Source organism: Puma concolor, chromosome B4 (assembly GCF_028749965.1).
Source record: "Puma concolor isolate L17-30 chromosome B4, mPumCon1.1.hap2, whole genome shotgun sequence".
NCBI lineage: Eukaryota > Metazoa > Chordata > Mammalia > Carnivora > Felidae > Puma > Puma concolor.
In genome coordinates, this window is record NC_141673.1 from 62,307,655 (window position 1) to 62,328,752 (window position 21,098).

A 21,098-nucleotide genomic window follows, 5' to 3' on the forward strand; every position below is an offset into this window, starting at 1 on the left:
TTATGACCCTCTTCTTCTCCCTAGTTCCTCTTCTTCACCCCCCCCCAAGTCCCTATGGGGTGACTCTGTACCTGACCTCTTCATGGACGTTGGGGAAGGGCTTGGTGGTCATGGGTTCCTCAAGACCCCACTGGTCTCACCGTCCGCTCCAGCCATCCCCCATCACGGAGGGTCTGCGGGGGGGGGGGGTCATCCTCTCTGTGGAGCCAGGGGTGTGAGGGGCCGTGTCTGGGGATGTGGGCACGCCTGGGTGTCCCCGTGTGGTTTTGTGTCAACCCTTGCCTGGGAGCTGCAGAGGCCCCATCGTCCCGGGGTTAGCCATTGGGTGTGATGAGCTCAGGGCTGCAGACTGGGCCTTTCTCAGAAGGTGGGGCACCAGGGTTTGCCCCTCACTGGGTCGGTGCTCCCCCACCCCTGCTCCCTGGCTCTGAAGGCTGGGCATCCGGACGCGGAGCTGCCTGTCCTGTCTCCTCATGGCCACAAGGGGGCTCCGGGACCAGGTTTTTCTTTTTTCCCCTCGGCTGGAGCTGCAAGGGTTCCCAGCAGCCCCTGAACACTGAGCTTTTCTGGAAGTGTTGGCCATCCTCTGGCAAGTACCACTGAGGAAGGGTCTCTGCCAGGCTGGGAGGCCATCGGAGAGGGAGGTCGCCTTTGCCCTTCATAGTCCTATTCTGGAAGTACCCCTTTTCTCTGTCTGGAAGTCTTTCCATCTGTCTACCTTCCATTTCCACTGCTACTAGGGGGGGAAGAGACAGGGCTCAGTTAGCCACTTAAAAAAAATTCTTGTGTGTGTGTGTGTGTGTGTGTGTGTGTGTGTGTGTGCATGATCACTCCTCCTTACCCCCCAGGCTTGAAGTAAAATATTTATTCTCTTCCCCATTCTCTGACCACGAGAGCTCAGATTCTGCCCTGACATCATAGCTAAGGACTGGATAGACAGCAGCAGGAAAGATGTAAGCTAGACATTAGGAAGGACTTTCTGACAGAGAGCTTCTGAAAGGGGCTGTACACAGGGCAGTTGCCTGTTCACCTGCGGTGAGGCTCCGGTTCTGTGGGGTTGGGAGAGTCCCCGGTAATCCACAGTCCTACCCGCACTTCCCTGGTGGGGATCCGAGAAGAGAGGAGGGCTGGGTACGGTTACCTGCCACTGTGCATCTCCGAGCCTCAGAGGACCATGGACGTTTCTGGGCCTTTGGGTTCTGGGGACAAGGAAGAGATCTGTGTGGGGTCTTTCAGAGGAAAACACCTGACCCACTCCCTCTGCTGGCTTGGTGATCACCGGCAGAGGGAAGGAGGAGGGGCAGTTTTCTGCCTCCTCTTACCTGTGTCTTCAGAGCCCCTGTTAAGTCTTTAGATTTTTAGACTGAGTATCATCAGCCTCTTAGGCAAAGACTGAGTCGATGCAGGGGGGCTCTCCCGGAAGTGGGAAGTGACACCACAACCTCATACCCTTCCACGGGGTGGGGAGATGACTGGTCCCCCCTCTCTCCTCTGCATCTTGACTTTCAAGTGTGATGTGAAATGTTCTCTCTCTCTCTCTCTCTCTCTCCTGTCCATAGTGCTGAAAGGGCCCTGGGGCTGTGGGAAGAGAAGGGTTTTGATGTCAGACCCCGCCTCCTGGAGGCAAATGGAGTACCTACCTCTCTGCCTGGGTCCCTCACATCTGTAGGGTGGGAGTAAGTCCTGCCTCTCAGGTGAGTTTTGTGAGGAAGGGGGTGTTAGGGGCCTTGGGGCACACAGCACAGCGGGTGCTTCTGTCCTCTGCCCTCTCCCCAGCCTCACTTGTTCTCGAAGAAGGAGAGATGTGCCCATTACCCAGACAGGAAAAGAGGGGCAGGAGTGTCACGAAGGCCCAACTTCCGGGTCTCTGCTGCGCATGTTTGAGAATCGGAAGTTTGGGCTCCCTCCTTCTCGCCCCTCCCTCTTTCCTCACCGGCCTTCTCTGACCCTTCTTCCTTCTGCCCCTCACCCCACATCTTTCATTCCTTGTTTTCTTCTCCCTGTCTTCCTTCTTCCCCACTTCCCCTTCGGCTGTATTCCTCTGTTCCTCTACCTTCTTCTCTCTGTTCAATCATTTGATTAGCTTTTAGAAAACCCAGAAGGACACATCCTGAGCCCTTGGACAATCTTCTGGGACTTCTCCTTTTACATACGGCGCCAACCTCTTGGTCCTTCTGTTTGACCTCCCCAACAGGTTGATGCCTCTGTTCCGTGGGCCTGCCTTGGAGAAAGAATGTGGTAATGAAATCTGGTCCAATGAAACGATGTATGCTTTGGCGAAAGAGCCAAGTAGGACAAGTCCCTGAAAGGCTTGTGGTTAGGGAGGGGGGCGGGGCTGTCAGTAGCAATGTGACAAGTACAGCATGCCAGGCTTAAATATGGTATGTGTGTGATGGTGTTGGGGGGGGGGCGGAGCTCAAAGGAACGTCAGGGAAGCCTTCATGGAGGAGGCAACAGCTCAGCTGGGTTTTGAGGGATGAGCTGGAGTTTTTCCAGTTCATAAGGTGGTGGGAAGAAAGGCAATCCTGTTAGAGGGGCCACCATGGGTAAAAGCACGTTGCTGAGGAAGGGCGAGGAGAATTCAGGGAACTGCCAGTGATTTGGTGTGGCTGGATCCCAGGGAGCTTGTGGGAGACTACAATCCCAGCCCAGAAGAGGGTAAGCAACAGTATCTAACGGTTAGCTCACCGGACAGCAAGAGGGGTGCAGAACAGGGCATTGCTCAGGGCCAAATGAATGACAAGGAGAGGGTAGAATGGAGACGTTCAGAAGAGTTCTCATTTTCTCCCTACTTGCTGACCATACTGCCCTGGGAAAGTTACTTAACAGATCCCAGGCCTCAGTAGCCTCATCTATAAAATGGGGATAGTGGTGCATCAGTTACCTGAAGACAGGTAAGGCAAAACGGTGTGGCTTCCTGAGGTGCCTTCCAGTACTGAGATCTGTAGTTTTATGATCACTCTGGACTGTGTGACCAAGGAAATCTTCATGGAAGAGGAGGGCTTGGGGCCTGACCTTAAAGAATGGCTAATGTTGAACTAAACAGAGAAGGGGAAAGCTGGGGGAAACGTGGGGACAAGGTTAGAGGGAGGACAGCGAAAATCATGTCTGGAGGATAGTGTATGGCTGGTGCTGAGTACCGAAATGCTGTCTGTAAGGGAGGAGAGAAGGTGTCCCTTGGCAGGGCAGGGAAGTGTCTTGTGCTGGCGGGAGATGTATGACAGACTCACTGGCACCAGTGTGTGGACCCCACCCTCGCTCCCACCCACCCTCTCTCTGCCCCCAACCCTCCCGGGGGCCAGACTGAGCTCGAGAGAGCCTGGAATTGGAGGGACAAGGTCTGTGGGATGACTGGGAATCAGGGGCATGCAAATGAGATGCAAACACCATGTAAATCAGCCACTCCCCGCTATACCCCTGCCTGAGGTCTGTTTTGTCTGGGGCTGAGCTAGCGGGAGGGTGGGGGGAGCAGAGGGTCCTTCCCCTTCCTGCTGGAACTCCTCCTGCCGCATTGGATAAGCCTGGCCAGATATGGGGACACGGTTCTATACTGCCCTTTCGGTTCTGCAGGCCCAGGAGCTGTCCCCAGAGCTGGAGGCCTTGCCCCTCCTGTCTATCCCTGGAGGATCGGCCGGGTTCCTGTGGGAGCCTCCCCAAACCCACAGGAAGTGTCTGGTCTCCCTGAGAGGGTACATGACGGGCAGGTCAGAGAGATGGCCCCAGACTGGGGTCGCTGGGATGAGACCACAGAGAGGGAAACTGAAGGGACAGGGACACGGCATGGAGAGGCCTCAAGAGAACAAAAATTCCCAGGAAATGATAGTTGTGGACCCAGTGAACAAAAAGCCCCAGAGATCCCGAGAGACACATTCCGGCAGAGACCCTGACTGGCAGGGACAGACAGAGAGAGCGCTTCTCTGTGTCCAGCCTGAAACATGCCGCAGCAGTCCCCTGTCAGCTTCCTCTCGCCTGTCTGCCTGTCCCTGGCTGACGGTCCCTTTGTCTGTCTGGCTCTTTGTTTGTTTGTCTCTTTGTTTGCCTGTCTCTCTCCCAGCCTCTCCTTTCCCCCCTCTCTGCTGTCTGTCTGTCGGCCCCGACCTGTCTGTCTGTTGTTGCCGTCTGCCCTGTCCACCTTCCCAGGGAGACAAAACTGCTCGTTGGGACCGTGGGACCCCTGGGTCCTGGCCTCCTGGTCTTGGACAGGTTCTCACTTTTCTTCCTCCTGAAGCTGGGCCTCAGTTTCCTCCTTTCTGGGATGGCCCCATCTTGTGCCTCCTCTCATACTTATAAGAATCAGGAGTGTGGGTAGATGGCCATATTTATGATTACTCAGGCATTGGAACAAAGCGTCTATAATTCATTGGAGAGCCGACACTGCTTTTCGACCTTCTGAGGACAAAACAAGAAGAAAATAATGGCTGCAGCATGAGGCACAGTGGTTAGATATTCAGAGGGACTTCCCAAAAGGGGGGTGTAGGAAATGTGAGAACAGATGAGCAAAAACGATTTAGCAACCATGTTCATAATCTCCCATGGAAGAGCCCCACGGAAGGAAAGGTGATGGCCAATATGACCTTCCCGGGTCCATGTAGTCTAAATGTCTTTTAATGTCGTAAGGTAGCAGGGACTTGCATGAGAAGTCCAAGGTACCGATCTCTGCCACCACCTACCCGGGGAGTGGGGGGGGTCTCAGCTGTATAACCTCCTAGGTGGCTGGGGGAGGCCCTGAAGGGAAAGGGGTGTGGAGGAAGTGCTATCTATCTCCCCACCTTCACCGTATTTCCCACCATCTTCCCAAGCTCAGGACCACCCCGCCCTTCCCTCCCCCCCCCCCCCAATCCATGAGAGATGGCTGCTGGGGACGGAGTGATGTATGTAATGCAGATAAAATGTCAGCAATTCTAAATGGGTCCGGAGATGCAGCCATGGGGGGGGGGGGGGGAGGGAGAGAGGGCGGAGCAGGGGGGAGAGAGGAAGGGAAAATGAGATGTGGGTCCTTACCAGGGATGGCAGCAGGGGCAGACACCCCCTCCCCCCAGCAAAGGCCAGCGGAGGGCTGGGCCCAGGCGGCAGGAGCCCAAATGAGATTTTGAAGAGGGAGCTGGAGGGTGGGGGGTGGAGGAGAGGAGGAGGCGGGTGGGGGCAGCGGGGCCGGAGCTGCTGATGTATAGCGGTTTCATAACTTCCTCAGTATTAAAGGCAGGTTCATGGGGAGGGCAGCGCCATTAATCACCAGGCTGAATGGGGCTGGGATTTGCTGAGAGACGCGCTTGCTGTCTGCTGCGCCCGCCCCGCTCAGGGCGGGAGGGGGCAGGCAGGGATGCCCCTCCTGAACTGAAGGGTAAGACCCCAGGAATCTATTCCGGGTGTTGGGCAAGTGGGTCCTTGCTGGTACCGGAGGGGGCTGGGAGGGGGCATCGGGGACCTCGGCAGGAAGAAGGAAAAGGATGAAGGGGGTTGTGGCAGGAGCTAGGGGAAGTGGGGTAGGGGCTGGGGGGGGAATGATGGGGATCAGAGGCTGAGGGGGGACCCCGGGGGAGAACAACTGGGTGGGGGGAGGGTTGTGCATTTGAACATGAAATTGATCACATGTAAATATAATGCAAATAGCATGCAAATGAGCACAGGATTTCTCTGGGTCCATAGCTCAGGCATTCTGTTTCTTGGACTGAGAATTGGGGCCAATTTGCATCCAGTTGCATGCCCAGTGCCTCGTTTCTTTATTATTAATATTTTCAGAGGGAGAACTCAAGGTCTCTCTTGCTAAGGGGGTGAGGAAGCCAAGGTGAGGCTGGTCCTCTGGGCTCTCGGCAGAAGGATGGGGCCACCTCCCGGGAATGGTAGCATCAGGAAAAAAATGACAGGCCTAGTGACAGCGAGGGGGCTGGGTGGTAGGACTCCTGGGCTATGCCTGAGATGGTGGCTGTCAGAGAGGCAGAGGCTCAGTAGTGAGGCAGAAACATGGAGAGAGACAGATCTCCACAACTTTGGAGACAGACTCTGAGCAGATAAGACCAGGATGTGTTGCGGATCCTTTACAGTCGGTTTTGTCATCCTCTCTTCCAGGGGAAGAATGAAATGATCAGCTCAAGGACATACAGCTGGTAGTTACCGTCGGCCATTGCCAAACCCCCAACTCCCAAGTTTCCCCCAAAGTTGAGTGCTCCTTCAACCCGCCGTACGGGCATCTCTGAATGAGATAAACAAAAATGCACAGCAGATATTTTTCTGTTTTCAAAAGATATTTATTGAGCACCTAATAGGTACAAGGCAGTGGGCTTGTGCCCAGGAGAGAGGGGAATGATTGCCGACCTCTCAAAACAATCGAGCAGGGGCTGTAAGGTACGTTAGCAATAAGTGAAACACTTAAGAGTTGGTGACAAGGCTCCCCGGGGATGCGCAAGAAAAGGGAGGATCAGAGAATGCTTCCAAGGGGAGTGAGTAGAATGTATTCAGTGCCAGAGATGGGGAGGGAAGAATGTTCCAGGCGAAGGGGACAAGATGGGTCACTGTGCAAAGGCGGTAGAGGATGAATCAGCAAAGCTTTCCAATGTGTCATGGGATAGAGTGTGTGGAGAGGCGTGAGGAAGGTCAGGCTCAGATGACAGGGGCGTCAGGATATGAGAGGGTGGGGAGGCCAAACCGGGGATGTGGATGTCACCTGGAGGCCAGCCAGGAGTAGCAAAGAGGGTAAATCACTCATTGGATTGTCGATTCGGTCAACGGACGTTTCTTGGGCATCAGACACGGACCAGAGCTGTCCTGGTACCTTAGGATGCAAAGACCACATGTGGTCCCTCCTTCAGGAAGTTCAGTCAGCAGCAGTGTCCTCGTCAGTAAGCGGGGATATAGAGTACGGCCCTTGCCGTGTTACTACGAGGAGCTCGCGTAAAGTACTTAGGGCGGTGTCAGGTGTAAAAGGAAAACTCAGGAAAGGTTCGCTACTGTCATCATCCTTATCGCCGTTCTGAAAGGTGTGAAACGGAGGGCAGAGGCAGAGAAAGGGGTCAGCCGTCCATTGTGAACTTGGGGAGAGATGGAGTAGGGCAGCGGGGACAGGTTCAAAAGGGCTGTGGAGACAAGAGAAGGCAAGTGACAGAGGCAGTGACAAGGGCAGGGACAGCATGGCCTGGGAGCACTGCAGGGAGGGAAGCAGGGCTTGGAAGTCTCCTCCTCGGTCAAGTCCCTGTTCGGCTGCTGGTTCCTTGGCGGTGCAGGGTAGGGCAGGGCTGGGTGGAGGGTAGGCCGGAAGGTGGTATGTTGGGCCTCCTTCCTACTTGGCTAGGTGGCTCCCCTCTCACAGACTCATCTAGACTCTTCTCAGTGGCTTAAGTTGGCTCACCCTGCGGGAGAGGCTCCTCCCACTCTGCCACAAGTTGTGCTGCAGGATTTGGGGACCAGTCCAGTCCCCTTGGCTGGCCGTCCATCTGAGATCTGTGTGGTCCCCTCAGGATAATTGCTCCGGACAACTCGAACACCACTCAGACGGATTGCCCGGCCTCCCGGCCCTGACACCTCCCACCACCGCATCAAGCCAAATTACTTAGCACCCCCCAGCCCCGGGCTCCGGCGAAAATCCGATTAGTGAAGAGAGAGCCGCGCTGAGCTGACAGCTCCTCCGATAATTGCTTCCCAAGTAAGCGATGCAAATCAGCCCATCCAGCCTGTCCTGCTCCTCTCCGGGGGACCCCGGCGTCCAGGCCCCAGGAGAAGGAGAACACCTGAGTTGGAGAGACCTGGAAGCCGTCACCTGCCTTCGGTTAAGTGACCATCAATCCGTAAAGCTGGTCTGTGCTGCCTTGGGGCTGAGGTGGGGGTGGGAGGTGGTGAGGCTGGACCAGGAACCCCACTGGCTCTGCATTTCTGTCTTCTCTGGGAGCATGCCACTCTGCCCCTTATCTCACCCCTTGGAGAAGTAGCCTCTGTACCCATTTGCCAGTAAGGTAGAGGAAGGCAGAGCGATAGAAGACACGGGAACAGGGTGAACCTGTTAACAAAGCAATGGATGTGTCCACGGCCAGGCTTCCCCAGTTCTCCCATTCTGGGAGGGAGGGGAGATCGGGACAAGAGAGCGTTCTCCCTTTGTGAGTCACCTCCCCACAAGGTTGGGGGAAAACACTGAACGTTAAGTCCCCACAGAGCTGGCATGGGCCTTCGATATGATCTATTTTTGGAGGACTGGGAAGCCTGGTCAACCTTGAGACTTTTGTGCCTGTACCAAGGAGGACATGTTTTTGGGATGTGGTGGCCCTTGCTCACCCCACACGTCAGGGAGTTCTCTCCCCTCCCTTATTCAAGGTCCTTTGAAGGGCCTGCTAATACCCTTTTTTTTTTAGTGCTTTTCCTTCCTACATCTTTACCTCAAGTTCTTTCTTTCTCTGACCCTCTCATCCAATTTCCTGATGATCTTCGAGAACTTCCCTTGCAATCCTGAACTTCCGGCCCCCACACCTAGCCCATATGGGTCACTGTCTCTGTGGAAATCTCCAGGGATGTATTGCCCAGTCTTGACCTCTGTGCTTGTGCGTCTGATATGGCTCTGTGGCCTGGATCTTGGGTTGTCCGACTAGCATCTGCCTGAGACCCGGACACACAGTCGCAACAACAATAACTAACCTTTCTAGAACACTATTCTGTGCTAGCCACGGTACTAAGCACCTATGTAATGAAGTCATTTTTTTTTTATTAAAAAAAATCTTTATTTATTTTTGAGAGACAGAGCGTGAGCAGGGGAGAAGCAGAGAGAGAGAGGGAGACACAGAATGTGAAGCAGGCTCCAGGCTCTGAGCCGTCAGCACACAGCCGGACGCGGGGCTCGAACTCACGAACTGTGAGATCATGACCCGAGCTGAAGTCAGACGCTCAACCGACCGAGCCACCCAGGCGCCCCTGTAATGAAGTCATTTAATTATCACCAAAGAAAAGATGGATTACAATGACTATCCAATTTTACAAATGAGCTAACTGAGGCACGGAGAAGCAGCTTGCCCAAGGTCAGTAAGTGGCAAAGCTGGGATCCAAATCCAGGCAGTCCTAGTCCTGAGACCACACTCTGAAGGCCTCTGCTATGCCACCTCTCCTCTCCAACGCTTTTTATTTTATTTTTGTTAAGTTTTATTTATTTTGAGAGAGAGAGGGGTGGGGGGGGGGAGAGAGAATCCCAAGCAGGCTCTGCACCGTCAGTGCCAAGATGGCTGTGGGGTTCAAACTCAACAACCACAAGATCGTGACCTGAGCTGAAATCAAGAGTTGGATGCTTAACCGACTGAACCACCCAGGCACCCCTCCAAGGCTTTTTTTAAAAAAAATGTTTATTGGGCTGAGAGAGGGAAACCCCCTAGTGTGGAGGAGCTGGAGGATATGGTTAGGCTGAAAGTCAAACACCAGAAGCCCGTTGAGGTCCCCTAGGGCAGAGGTGGCAGGAGTTACCAAGGGTGACATCTGGTACTTGGGGAGGGGGAAACGCGGCCCTCACCTCTTCCAATCCCTGATACCTATTTTCTACACTGGAGCCGCGCAGCTAGGAAACCCCCCTCTACTCTGGAAGCATGGAGGCAGGGGAAGAAGGGCTAAAAAATCCGCCTAGAAGCCAATGAGCAGAGAGTCAGAGCTAGGACCACCAGAAGCCGATAGATGGCGCTCGTGGCCCAACACAGCCTCGGCAGCTCCAGGAAACCAAAGGAAAACAAGCCCTCCCGTTAACCCCTTCCTGCCTGGGCTCTGGCCCCAGGAGCAGCCTGCTGGGCAGCAGAGGGCCCTGCCCCAAGCCTGGCTGGACCCTAAGGAGTGGCCCAACTCTCCAGGCTCTGTCCAGGCTACAGGTCTGCTCCTGCTCCTGCCAGGTAAGTTCTAACCATAAATCACAATCGGCCAGGCTTTGGAGACTTCCCAGAGGGCCAGGAGACTAGGACACAGGCAAGACAGGTTGGCAGCCCCCACCCCAGCCCAAGTTTCATCTCTTAGGCTTTACCTTTTGAAAATCTCTCTGTCTCTGTTACTAAGCACCCCCACTTCAGGAGAGTTCCTCACCTCCATCTTCCCTGAGAAGGACCCACCAGGTGGGGAAGAGCAGCATGGTCTAGAGACAGAGAAGGCTCCCAGAGCCCTGCGGGGTCAGCTACAAGAACTCACTGTGGGGTTGCCTGAGACTCAGTTTCTGCCTCTGTTGGGACTCCCTATCTTTGGGCTCCTGGTGTAAATGGGCTTACAGGGACAGAAACAGTCCTCTAAGTCTTTCTGGAAGTTGACATTGGGAGTGGGGGTCCTGGGGACATCTCTGTTTGCTTGTCACTCATTTTACTCATTACTTTCTTACCAGGAGTGGCCTTGGAATGTGGAGGGGACGCCATGATGATAAACTGGAAGCAGCTCGCAACCAAGTGGCAAAGGGATGGGGTGGGCAGGAGGGTTGCCCAAAGGATGGTGAGGCTCCTAGCATTTTTAAGCAATAAGATGACAACACAGTGTGGTTCCCCCACCCCGCCCCCATAATTTTGGTTCAGGGACATACAAACGCATAGATCTGTGAAGAGAGAGGAGCCTGACGGGGCAGTTGGTTCTAGAAGCTCAGGATACTCTTATTTCAGTCATTCCAGAGAAAGAAGCAGAGGCATGGGGATAGATGTACACAGAGGAAGACCGAGACACATAGATACAGAGAAAAAACCATCAAGAGAGTAGGGATAGAGAGACATTTACATAGGCAGAGAGAGGCAAGGACAAGCAGGGAAGGAATCCGACACAAGTGCCAGCTCAGGGAATAACAGACTGTGAGGTGGATGATTAACTTTATTTGCAAAGTCTTGCAAAGGTGGGGTGGTTTTTCACCTTTGGTGTCAGAGGGTTGCTGCTCACAGTTCCCTGAAGCTCATGCCGCACCCAGTTAAGTTTTTGTCTGTTGGTAGGAGAGCAGGGGAGGGTTGGGAAGGGGGTGGCATCCTTGTTCTCTCTCCTTTTCCTGTCCTGGGGTTCACTGGTCTCCTTCTTTACCACCTGTAGGGGGACCTTGCTTCTTCTTGATCTCAGTCATGGCTGTGCTGAGGGGTGCAGGGGGTAGGGGGTGGGAGGGATTTAGAAGATAATTAGCCTTATGGGGCTTCCCGTGTAATGAAAATCTTAGAGTCAGGACACAGAAATATACCCAGGTGGGGGACAAGAACAACATTAGGAATGGGACAGCTCTGGACATTGTTTTGGGTTGGGGAGGTGGGAGGGAATGGACTGTTAGGTGCAGCCATGGGATTAGGATTGGTCAGGGAAGGTGTCCTGGACAGAGTATTTGAGGGGAAGGATTTGGAAGGATGGGAGATTATAGGGCTGGGTAGACGGCACAGCAGAGGAGAGAGAGAAATCAAATGGGAAAGCCATGGAAACACAGGCTTGGGCAGTAATGGGAAATGGAAGTGTCTCAAAGCCACTACTAAAGAGTTGTCAGCAAAATAAATAAATAAATAAATAAATAAATAAATAAATAAATAAGAATAAAGTTGTTAGCAGATTCCAGAAGTGCCTCCTTGGATTTTCTAGATACTGTCCTTTGAGGGCTGCAAAGAAGAGATCTCTTATCCCTTGGGCAGCAGGAGGACTAGAAATGGCCTTTTTTCATTTAATACCCTCAGGTGAGCTTCGAGATTGGGGAATGGTTGAAGCTCCTTGATTCGCAGTCCTGTTGGGAAAAGTCTTGTCGATGAACTTTTGGAAGGGTGCTGCCCTTGAAGGCTAACGGCCAGGACCTCTGAGGTCTTTAATGAGCCTGGTCTCTCCTAAAGCCTTCTTGATTTTGCTCTGATGTAAGGAATAAACTACAACCCCCAGAGTCACTTAGGGCTAACTTAGCACGCCTTCCGGGGATTTGAGTATTTCCGGCGGAAGTTGCCGCCGCTACGCCAATCTCCTTCCCTAAGCAAAGTAGACTACAATTCCCTCTGTCCTCCGCGCCCGGGGGCGGGGAAGGGAACCGGAAACCGGATGGAGAGCTGAACCAGGTGAGGAAGTAGGGACCCGGGGACCTGGGGTGCTGGGGGGCCGGCTTGGGGCTCTTAGGGTTGCGAGGCGGTGTCGAGTGGGGAGTCAGAATGTGTGTGTTTGAGGGACCCTTGCTCCGTTTGGGGCTTGCCCCGGCGCAGGGGGAGTCGAACCTCCCTGAGGGCCTGCGGAGACGTGGCTTTCCCGTCGGGCGGAGCCCTAGGGCGGACGCGGAGGTTTCTTACGGACCCCTAGTTGGCGGCCCTCTCAGAACCAGTAGGAGGGATAAAGTGGTGTTTTTAAGTCCATGACCTACTACTGCTGCTATTCGTTTAAGGATTGCTGATTGTCCCTGTGGACTCCTTGGAGTGCCCCCAAGGGATAGGGGAGTGGATAGTGTCTAGAATTACTTCTTCCACTTCCTGGATTTAGTGTCAGAGAACCTAGATGGCCAGACATTGCTGGATCACCCTCCGCGGCCTTTGCACCTAATACGACGCTGTAATTTATAATGTATCGACGTTTCTTAAGTCTCTGGTTCTTGGTGACTTTGGATAGGACTTCCAAGTTCCACCTTTGGGTTCTCGTAGTGCTTTGTTTAGGACAATAAAGCTCAAGTCACAGTGTATGAAAATTGTTCTATCTGTTTCTGAGCGTGGCCTCCATTTTCTTATTATTTATTATTTCTTCTTCAAGAGATGACCACAGTGCCTTTCATGAAGAGACTCATAAATATTGGAAAAAATAAATGAGTTAACAGCTTTTGATAGGTCGGATGGAATTTGTGATTTCATAGGGACGAGAGTTAAATGGCTTGCGTAAGAGAAACTTAGAAAACTAGGGCTAGAAATTGATTCAGTTGACACTCAGACTGTGGTTCTTGTTATCAGATTAGGCTCTGAAACTGGAACGCTGAAAACAAAGCCTTGTCACTCTTTTCATACCCCTCAGCCTTGCTGTCCCCAGCACAGGTCTCTAAAGGTCAAAGGTAGGCTCAGTGGAAGAGGAGAGAGATCCCAGAGCTGGAACAGCCAGTCCACTAACATTGGCACTACATGAGGAGATGCCGAGCAGGGGCCCCTCGAGACATTTGAGTTCTCCACAGTTCCCTTCTGGGCTTTTGTTTGAGCCCAGTTGGCCCTGGTTAGCCATCTGCACAGAGCAGTTAAAGACTTCTGAGATCAGTCTGGGGAAAGATTGTCTAAGTTTGGCCCTGACTTTTTTTTCTCTTCTGCTCCCCTAGGCTGAGGTCAGAGAACAGATTGATGGATCAAGCTGTTCAGTCAACCCCTGAGGTCCCTTCTGGGAGAAGAGGTTGCGAGGGAGAAGAACCCTGACCCCTGCCCTATGGGAGGCCCAAACAGGTTGGAAACGTCCAGAGCCTGGCAAGCCCTCAGGAACAAGCAGAATGCCAAGTGGACAGTTGAACCTTGAGTGAACTCAGGCTGTAGAAATGGAGAGTTCCTCGGGAAAGACTCTGAGGTAGAAGGTAGTTTTAAACAGGATTGGAAAAGATGGAATGGACAGAGCTGAGCAGGTGTTTGTTGATTACCTAATAAAAGCTAGGATCTTGAAGGTATAGAGGGAAACTGAACAGGGCACCCTAGGAAGTTGGTTTAAAATACAGATTCCCAGGTCTCACACCAGACCTTCTCATGTGTGGGGTGGGACTGGGAAGCCACGGCAAATGCCACAGTGTCCTGAGGTGGGAAGGGACCAATGGGATCTCTGGAGCTGCATCTTGCAGGATGGGGCACGATTTGGATGTGTGGAGAGGCAGAGGGGTCACAGTCCTGGTTGATTCAAAGAGTGTGTCTGGTCGGATTTGAAGAAATGGCGTGTGCAGAGTTTTGGGAGTTGGGGTAGGAAAGGCATTTTGAAAGCGTGAGTGGAACGGTCAGGCTGGAACACTGGGTTTGCGGGGGAATTGTGAGAAGGAAGATTGGGAAGAATTGCCTTTGTAGGCTGTAGAACTTGCCGGAGTGCTCCCTCAGCCTCCTCACCCCCATCTTCCCCCTTTCTCCTCTGCTTCTCCACTTCCTCCCCACCCCACCCCCCACCCCCACATCCCTTATGTTACTATTATTGAGTGGATATTATTATTCTTAGTATTTGGATGAGAAAACCTGAAGCTCTGGCCATGGTTACATGGTTGTAAGAGTCTATTCTGAGTCTGGTAATCATCCTACTCACCACTGAGAATTCTTGACTGTGGGCAAGAAGCTGGGCTGGGTTTGGGTGGGGCGGGGGTTGTTGGATGAGCAGGGTGGCTGACTGAACCGTCTCAGGCAAGATGAGATGGGTGGTTAAGAGCGTAGCCTTGAGCCAGACAGATTGGGTGCAGATTTCAGCTTCATTACTTGTTAACTGCATGACCCTGGGCCAGTTACTTGGTCTTACTAAGCCTCAGTCTTCTCACCTGTAACATGGGAGCAATAATAGTCCCCTCATGGGGTTGTTAGGGGGACCAATGAGGTGTACCTGGCACAGAGCAATTGCTCACCACCTGGAAGCGATTGTAATTAGCCTCCTGTAATTAGTCTCCAGGCTCTGGCTGTGCACCTGCATCTCATTCTTCAGCACATTGGTTTTCAGGACACAGCCCATCCTGGCTGCGCTTGTTTTATTAAGGGTGACATTAGAGGCGCTGGAAGTTTGCCACCAGTAAATATATGCTGAACACCTACCATGTGTCTAGCATGGCCTAGGAACTAGTGACTCAAGACCTATGCCTGATGAAAAGGAGGTTTGGAGTGGGGGACGATGGCTTAGTCTAACCAGGTAACATATGGAGAAGAAGTATACTTGAAGCGGGGGGAGGAAGGACCCATCACTACCAAGAACTGAGATGAACTCAGTCAACCCTAGGGGGTTGGGGGACGACTGACAGTCTCTTCTGAGCCCAGGAAAGGGCAGCCCTGGCCAGTCTGGATCCCTCTCACTCTAGGGCTGAGGGCTGATGAAGCTTCTGTTCATCTCTTTTCCAGGTGGCAGTGACATGGCTTTACCCCAGGCTTATCCACTGGGGCCCCTCCATGAACCTGCGAGTGCCCTAATGGAGCCCCAGCCTTGCCCTCAAAACTTGGCTGAAGGCTTCCTGGAGGAGGAGCTTCGGCTCAGCTCTGAACTGAGCCAGCTGCGGTTCTCAGAGCCCGTGGGCATCATCTACAATCCTGTGGAGTATGCGTGGGAGCCACACCGTAGCTATGTGACCCGCTACTGCCAGGGCCCCAAGGAAGTGCTGTTCCTGGGCATGAACCCAGGACCCTTTGGCATGGCCCAGACTGGGGTAAAGGGCTTGGCTTCCCCTGGCGGGTGGAGTGGGAGGCTCCAGGGTGGATGTTTGGTCGTGTGTGCTGTGGGGGGAGGAGCGTGGGCCTGGCTGTGCACATGTGTGGGTGCGGGCCCCCTCGTCCCCTCCCAGGACACATGCTGGCTCCTGTGGTTTCAGACGCTCTCCTGGCCTTGCCGCCTGTAGTTAACCAAGCACATTAATGGTAGTTCCGTTTCCCCTGTGAGCTGTCCACTAATTGCCTCTGCGAGCCCTTCCTTCCGCCAGCTCCATCTAACCCTTACCTTGCCGGATCTCCTCTTTCCCTAGAGCATGGTTGGGGTCGGGAGAGGGACCAGGACTACTGGGTCCTCAGGGGAGACTGGTCGACAGGGGTGGGTATGGAGGAGACGCAGGGCATCCAGCCGGCCTGCTTCTGTTTCTTAGCTGAGGAGAGATTGAAAACAGAGCTGGCTCTGGGGCCTGCCTGCTTTCCTTTCAGACCTCAGGATGAGTGAATGCCCCTCAGTGGGGGTGCTTGGCAGATGGGGGAGGGGAAGAGGCTTCAGGGCAGGAGGCTCAATCGCTTTTATTGACCCCAACTGGGGGATGAAAGGTGATCAATGATGATCGATGGAAATGACAACCTGAGGCTTGGGGCTGAGAGGGCGCCCAGAGAGCAGTGGTCAGTCCTGTCCTTGGGCCTCCTCTACCCCTGGCAGCTTTCTGTCTCAGACCATCTGTCTGTCCCCAGTACTACCCATCATATCCTGTGTAGGACCAGATATTCCCATATAGTCTTTGCATGTGGTCCCAAAGGCAGGTGGGGATAGAAGCAAACAGACAGATTCTTCTGGATTGCAGTCCACAATGAGAAGTTGGAGAAAGATGAGCAGGATCAAACCTTAGGGCCAGAATTTTTGTCTCGAGCCTTTGGGTGAAGGGGTGGGGGTGGGGTGTCCAGACTGGGTCCTCATGCAGGGTGGAGAGGGGTCAGCTGACCCAGAACCCAGGCATCAGGTCTCCGGAATGAAACCCCCGTGTCTCTCTCCCTCCCGGCAGGTGCCCTTTGGGGAAGTGAACATAGTTCGGGACTGGTTGGGCATCGGGGGGCATGTGTTGACCCCTCCCCAAGAGCACCCTAAGCGACCAGTGCTGGGACTGGAGTGCCCTCAGTCAGAGGTGAGCGGTGCCCGGTTCTGGGGCCTTTTCCGGAAACTGTGTGGACAGCCTGAAGTCTTCTTCCGTCACTGTTTTGTCCACAATCTGTGTCCTCTGCTCTTCCTGACCCCCGGTGGGCGCAACGTCACTCCCGCTGAGCTACCTGCCGAGCAGCGAGAACAGCTTCTTGGGGCCTGTGACGCGGCCCTCCGCCGGCAGGTGCAGCTGCTGGGGGTGCGGCTGGTGGTGGGAGTGGGGCGGCTGGCAGAGCAGCGGGCACGGCGGGCTCTGGCAGGCCTGATGCCTGTGGTCCGGGTGGAGGGGCTCCTGCACCCCTCACCTCGTAGCCCTCAAGCCAACAGGGGCTGGGAGGCTGTGGCCAAGGAGAGACTGAATGAGCTGGGGCTGCTGCCGCTGCTAATGAAATGAGTGCCTACGTGGCCCGGCACGGGACACGTTCAAGGTCCCCAAGTCATTCTGGGGCAAGCCACGTGCTTCCTGGACCGGAGCAACAGAGTCTTCCCGGGCTCCCTCCCTGGTTGCTGGGACCTGGCGTGGCAGTTTTGACACTACTCTGGCTTGCTGCTTCCTTCACCTTCCTTCCAGCACTGCCTCTGGTCATGTGGTAACCAACTCCACAGAGACCTGCCATCTGCAAACTGCTCTACCTCAGTGTTCCCTTGGGAGCCTCTGGTCAGCCGAGAGTGACTTCTGAGGTCGTGTTTGCTGTGTTAGAGAAAAGATCCTGCCAGGATCCCCACCCGTCCTCATAGAACAGCTTCCTTCAAGCTGAGCCTTTTCCTCACAGGGACCAGGACAAAGCGAGAGGCATGGATGTTAAGAGGAAACTTCCCCACGGGAGACTGAGGCTGGGTCAGAGAAAGAATTCAGTGTGGCAGAGTGGGGAAAGACCAGAAGACCCGGATTTTCATCTCGGCTTTGAGACTTTACGGCTTTGGGCAAATCAGCGAACCTCTCCAAGCCTCAGGATCCTCATCTGTAAAACGAGGATCCCTAACTCATGCGGTTGGTGTGGGGATTAAGTGAGGGAACACTTGAAAGTGGCTTGCGCAGTGCCAGGCAGGTGGGTGCTTGTTAATCTCGCTTTCTTGCCTCTTGGGTGGGGCATTGCTATATCACACTACAGTGGGAGCTCCCGCGCTCTGCAGACCTTGCTGGGTGAGGGGCAGATTCTTGCCCTGCCAGAGATGGACCAGTCACTTCATGAAACCCCCAGCCTGTGATTTTTAGTCTAAGCATGAAAAGTTCCTAAACCCTTTTGTGTGGTCCTTTTTTTTTTTTTCCTTCCTGCATATGAGTCCGAAGTGGTGGTTTAGATTTTCCCTTCTCTTACCTCTTCACTGTTTGCAAAGGGTTCTCATGGGCATCTGGGAAGAGATGTAAACAGGTCTCTGATTGCCTTACCAGAGCTTAAGGGTCTCTGTCAGGGGTTCGTCTGCTACTCAGGGCCCTGGGGGAGCAGGCAGTGAGTGGGCGGATGGGAGCACGGTATCTCCACCTAACTCATCTCTTCTGTCTGCTGGCTGGCATGCCCCTTTAGGAGGACTGGGAAGATGAGTCAGTCTGGGAATAGGATGGGTCTTGAGGCCATCTTAATGACGACACACTGGTCGGACTCCCATCTCCTGGGACAGGGCATCTCCGGCTTTCAAAATTAATAAGATTTTTACTATAGGGGAACCTGGCTGGCTCGGTCAGAGGACCATGTGACTCATGATCTCGGGGTTGTGAGTTGGAGTCCCATGTGAGGTGTAGAGATTACTGAAAAAACATACATATAAAATAAACTTTAAGAAACGTGAGGTTTTTGTATAATAAAGACTTTTTTTTTTTTGGTATAATAAAGAATTTGGCTGTTGTCCTTGGGTCTTGGGAGGGAGTCTCTCAGTCCTTGGAATTTCCCAAGTAATAGGAGTGTCTTTGTTATTGATGGAGTGCCCCTCAACCACACCAGAGGCTATGCGGAAATTGACTCTGGATGAGGGCTGACTGTGCCAGAAAGGCCAACCATTTGATTAGAGGGTTGGGGCTATGAGCTAGGTGATACCAGCCTGCCCTGGGTGGGGGGAGGTTGGAGTGAGGGCTGGAGATTGAATTTAACCAAATGGTCCATGATTTCGATTGATAGTATCTCTGGAAGGGCGCCTGGGTGGCTCAGTGGGTTGAGCATCCGACTTAGGCTCAGGTCATGATCTCACAGCTCGTGAGGTCAAGCCCCACGTTGGGCTCTGTGCTGACAGCTCGGAGCCTGGAGCCTGCTTCGGATTCTGTGTCTCCGTCTGTCTCTGCCCGTAACCTACTCGCATTCTGTCTCTGTCTCTCTCAAAAATAAATAAACATTATGGGGCGCCTGGGTGGCTCAGTCGGTTAAGTGTCCAACTTCAGCTCAGGTCACGATCTCGCGGTCCGTGAGTTCGAGCCCCGTGTCGGGCTCTGGGTTGATGGCTCAGAGCCTGGAGCCTGCTTCCGATTCTGTGTCTCCCTCTCTGCCCCTCCCCCATTCATGCTCTCTCTCTCTCAAAAATAAACGTTAAAAAAAAAAATTAAAAAAATAAATAAACATTAAAAAAAAAAAAAGATAATACCTATGTAATGAGACCCTAAGGAAAACTCAGGACACAGGTTTTGGTGAGCTCCCTGGCTGGTGAACACACGGATGCAACAGCAGGGTGATGTGTCCTGATTCTGTGGGGAAAGTACATAGAAGCTGTGTTTGTGACTCACTCAGACCTTGCCTTATATATCTGTTCACTTGGCTGGTCCTAATTCGTATCCTGAATAATAAAACATGTTATAAGCAAGTGCTTTCCCGAGTTCTGTGAGTCATTCTAATGAATTATTTGAACCTGAGGGGGTCATGGGAACCCCTGAATTTGTAGCCAGTTAGAAGTGTACTTTTTTTTTTTTTTTAATGTTTATTTGTGAGAGCCAGCGGGGGCGGGGGGCAGAGAGAGGGGGACAGAGGATCCAAAGTGGGCTCCGCACTGACCACAGTGAGCCCGATGCGGGGCTCGAACTTGAGAACCGTGAGACCAGGACCTGAGCTGAAGTCTGACACTTAACCGACTGAGCCACCCAGACACCCCCAGAAGTGTACTGACCTGTGGCCTGGAAGTACAGGTCTCCTGGGGACCCCTGAACTTACAGCTGGCATCTGAAGTGAGGGCGGTCTTGCTGGGGACTTGGCCTTAAACCTGTGGAGTATGTGCTCCCTCTGGGTAGTTAGCATCAGAATTGCATTGCACTTTTGCACCCCCTCATGCCTCTGACTCCTTTCCTCCGGGCTGTCAGTGCCGAGTAGTTACTGTCACATGTGGCAGAGCACTAGATTAGACACGGAAATAAGCGCACAGAGATTGTTCCCTTATGTGTGTAGCTGAGGTAGTCAGAGAAAGCCTTCTGGAGGAGGTGGCACATCACGTGGCCTGAGAGACTGGGAGTTTCGGAGAGCATCGTTATGTTCAAGGGGTAGCAGGTAGATTAGCGCGGACTTGGCCAAGTTGGGGGAAGAAGCTGGAGAGGTAAACTGAAGCCATCTTGTGAAGGGTCTCGAATGCTAGACTCATCTTTGAGTATTTGAAGTCCAGTGCGGAAAGACATGCACAGAACACTCACATTTAAAAATATCCAATAGGGGCACCCACGTGGCTCAGTCGGTTAAGCGTCCGTCTCTTGATTTCAGCTCAGGTCATGATCTCACAGTTTGTGAGTTCGAGCCGCCCTCCTCAGGTTCTGTGCTGACTGTGAGGAGCCTACTTGGGATCCTCTCTCTACCCCTCGTCTTTCTGCCCCTCTCCCACTCATTCTTTCTCCTCCCCGCCAAAGAATAAAAAAAATGTTAAAAATCCCCAACAGATAGGGATGAAGGGACAGGCCCTGTATAGGAGGCAGTGTCGGTGCAATGGGGTCAGAAAGGGAAAGGGGAGGGGGATTATAGGGAAGGTGTCCTCGTGGGACAGCAGAGGCTAGGTGGAAGTCTAGAATTAGCGATGGGAATCATGAAATGGGGTAGGGGTGGGCAGTGTGTAGGGACACTAGAACAGTAATGACCAGGATGATGGCTTGAAGACAGATGTGGCAGAGTCACTGCTGGATCTGCCTTCTAGTAGGGCTGCTGTTCCTCGATTCTTGGGCACATCTTGTCAGCAAGAGACTGATTAGGGACCTGGGCCTACTTTTCCTAAGGACACTGTATCAGTTGGCCAGGGCTGCCATCACAAAAACACCACAGCCTGGGTATTTAATATAAAATAAAATAAATAAAAAAATAAACAACAAAATAAAATTATAAATAAATAAATAAACAACACATTTATTTTCTCACTGTTCTTGAGGCTTGGAGTCCAAGCTGCCAATGGCAGCGGGTTTGTTTTCTCCCGAGGCCTCTCTCCTTGGCTTGCAGACGGCTGCCTTCTCACTGCGTCCTCCCGTGGCCTTTTCTCTGTGTGTGTGTGTGCCTCCTGGTATCTCTTTTCTTATATTCCACCAGTATATTGGATTAGGGTTTTACCCTTAGGATCTCACATAATCTCAATTACCTCTTCAAAGGCCCTTTCTCCAAATCCGGTCATGTTAGGAGTTCTGTTTTTAACACGTGAATTTGAGGGGCATGGGAGACACAATTTGGCCCATAACAGGCATCTAAAGTCATGTCCCTGCTTTTCCTGTCCCCTACCAATAT

The 21,098-nt window shown here is 53.0% G+C and overlaps 1 protein-coding gene and 1 long non-coding RNA gene across 5 annotated transcripts; both read left to right on the forward strand.

The window, feature by feature from the left end:
* The first annotated feature begins 5,175 nt into the window (after positions 1–5,175).
* LOC147579122 (uncharacterized) lies at positions 5,176–9,151 on the forward strand. Its single transcript, XR_015253569.1, has 4 exons — positions 5,176–5,341; positions 6,067–6,342; positions 7,452–7,787; positions 8,720–9,151. It is a non-coding gene; the product is annotated as an uncharacterized LOC147579122 (long non-coding RNA).
* Positions 9,152–11,101: 1,950 nt separating this feature from the next.
* On the forward strand, positions 11,102–19,218 carry SMUG1 (single-strand-selective monofunctional uracil-DNA glycosylase 1). Of its 4 annotated transcripts, none has more exons than XM_086713195.1 (4): positions 11,103–11,984; positions 13,208–13,453; positions 14,952–15,253; positions 16,298–19,218. In XM_086713195.1, the coding sequence occupies exons 3-4, from the start codon at positions 14,963–14,965 to the stop codon at positions 16,823–16,825; spliced, it is 819 nt and encodes a 272-aa protein (XP_086569321.1). In that variant the 5' UTR covers positions 11,103–11,984; positions 13,208–13,453; positions 14,952–14,962; the 3' UTR covers positions 16,826–19,218. The 4 variants fall into 4 exon arrangements, with proteins under 4 accessions (XP_025785903.1, XP_086569321.1, XP_086569320.1 ...); XM_086713194.1 differs by having other exon boundaries at positions 13,208–13,446; XM_025930116.2 differs by having other exon boundaries at positions 13,208–13,328.
* Positions 19,219–21,098: the final 1,880 nt, after the last annotated feature.

Bases quoted from the DNA above. Each gene is read 5' to 3' on its own strand.
- SMUG1 (XM_025930118.2), top strand. From the start codon at position 14,963: ATGGCTTTACCCCAGGCTTATCCACTGGGGCCCCTCCATGAACCTGCG. The intron at 15,254-16,297 runs GTAAAGGGCTTG...CCCTCCCGGCAG, and splicing joins TTGGCATGGCCCAGACTGGG to GTGCCCTTTGGGGAAGTGAA.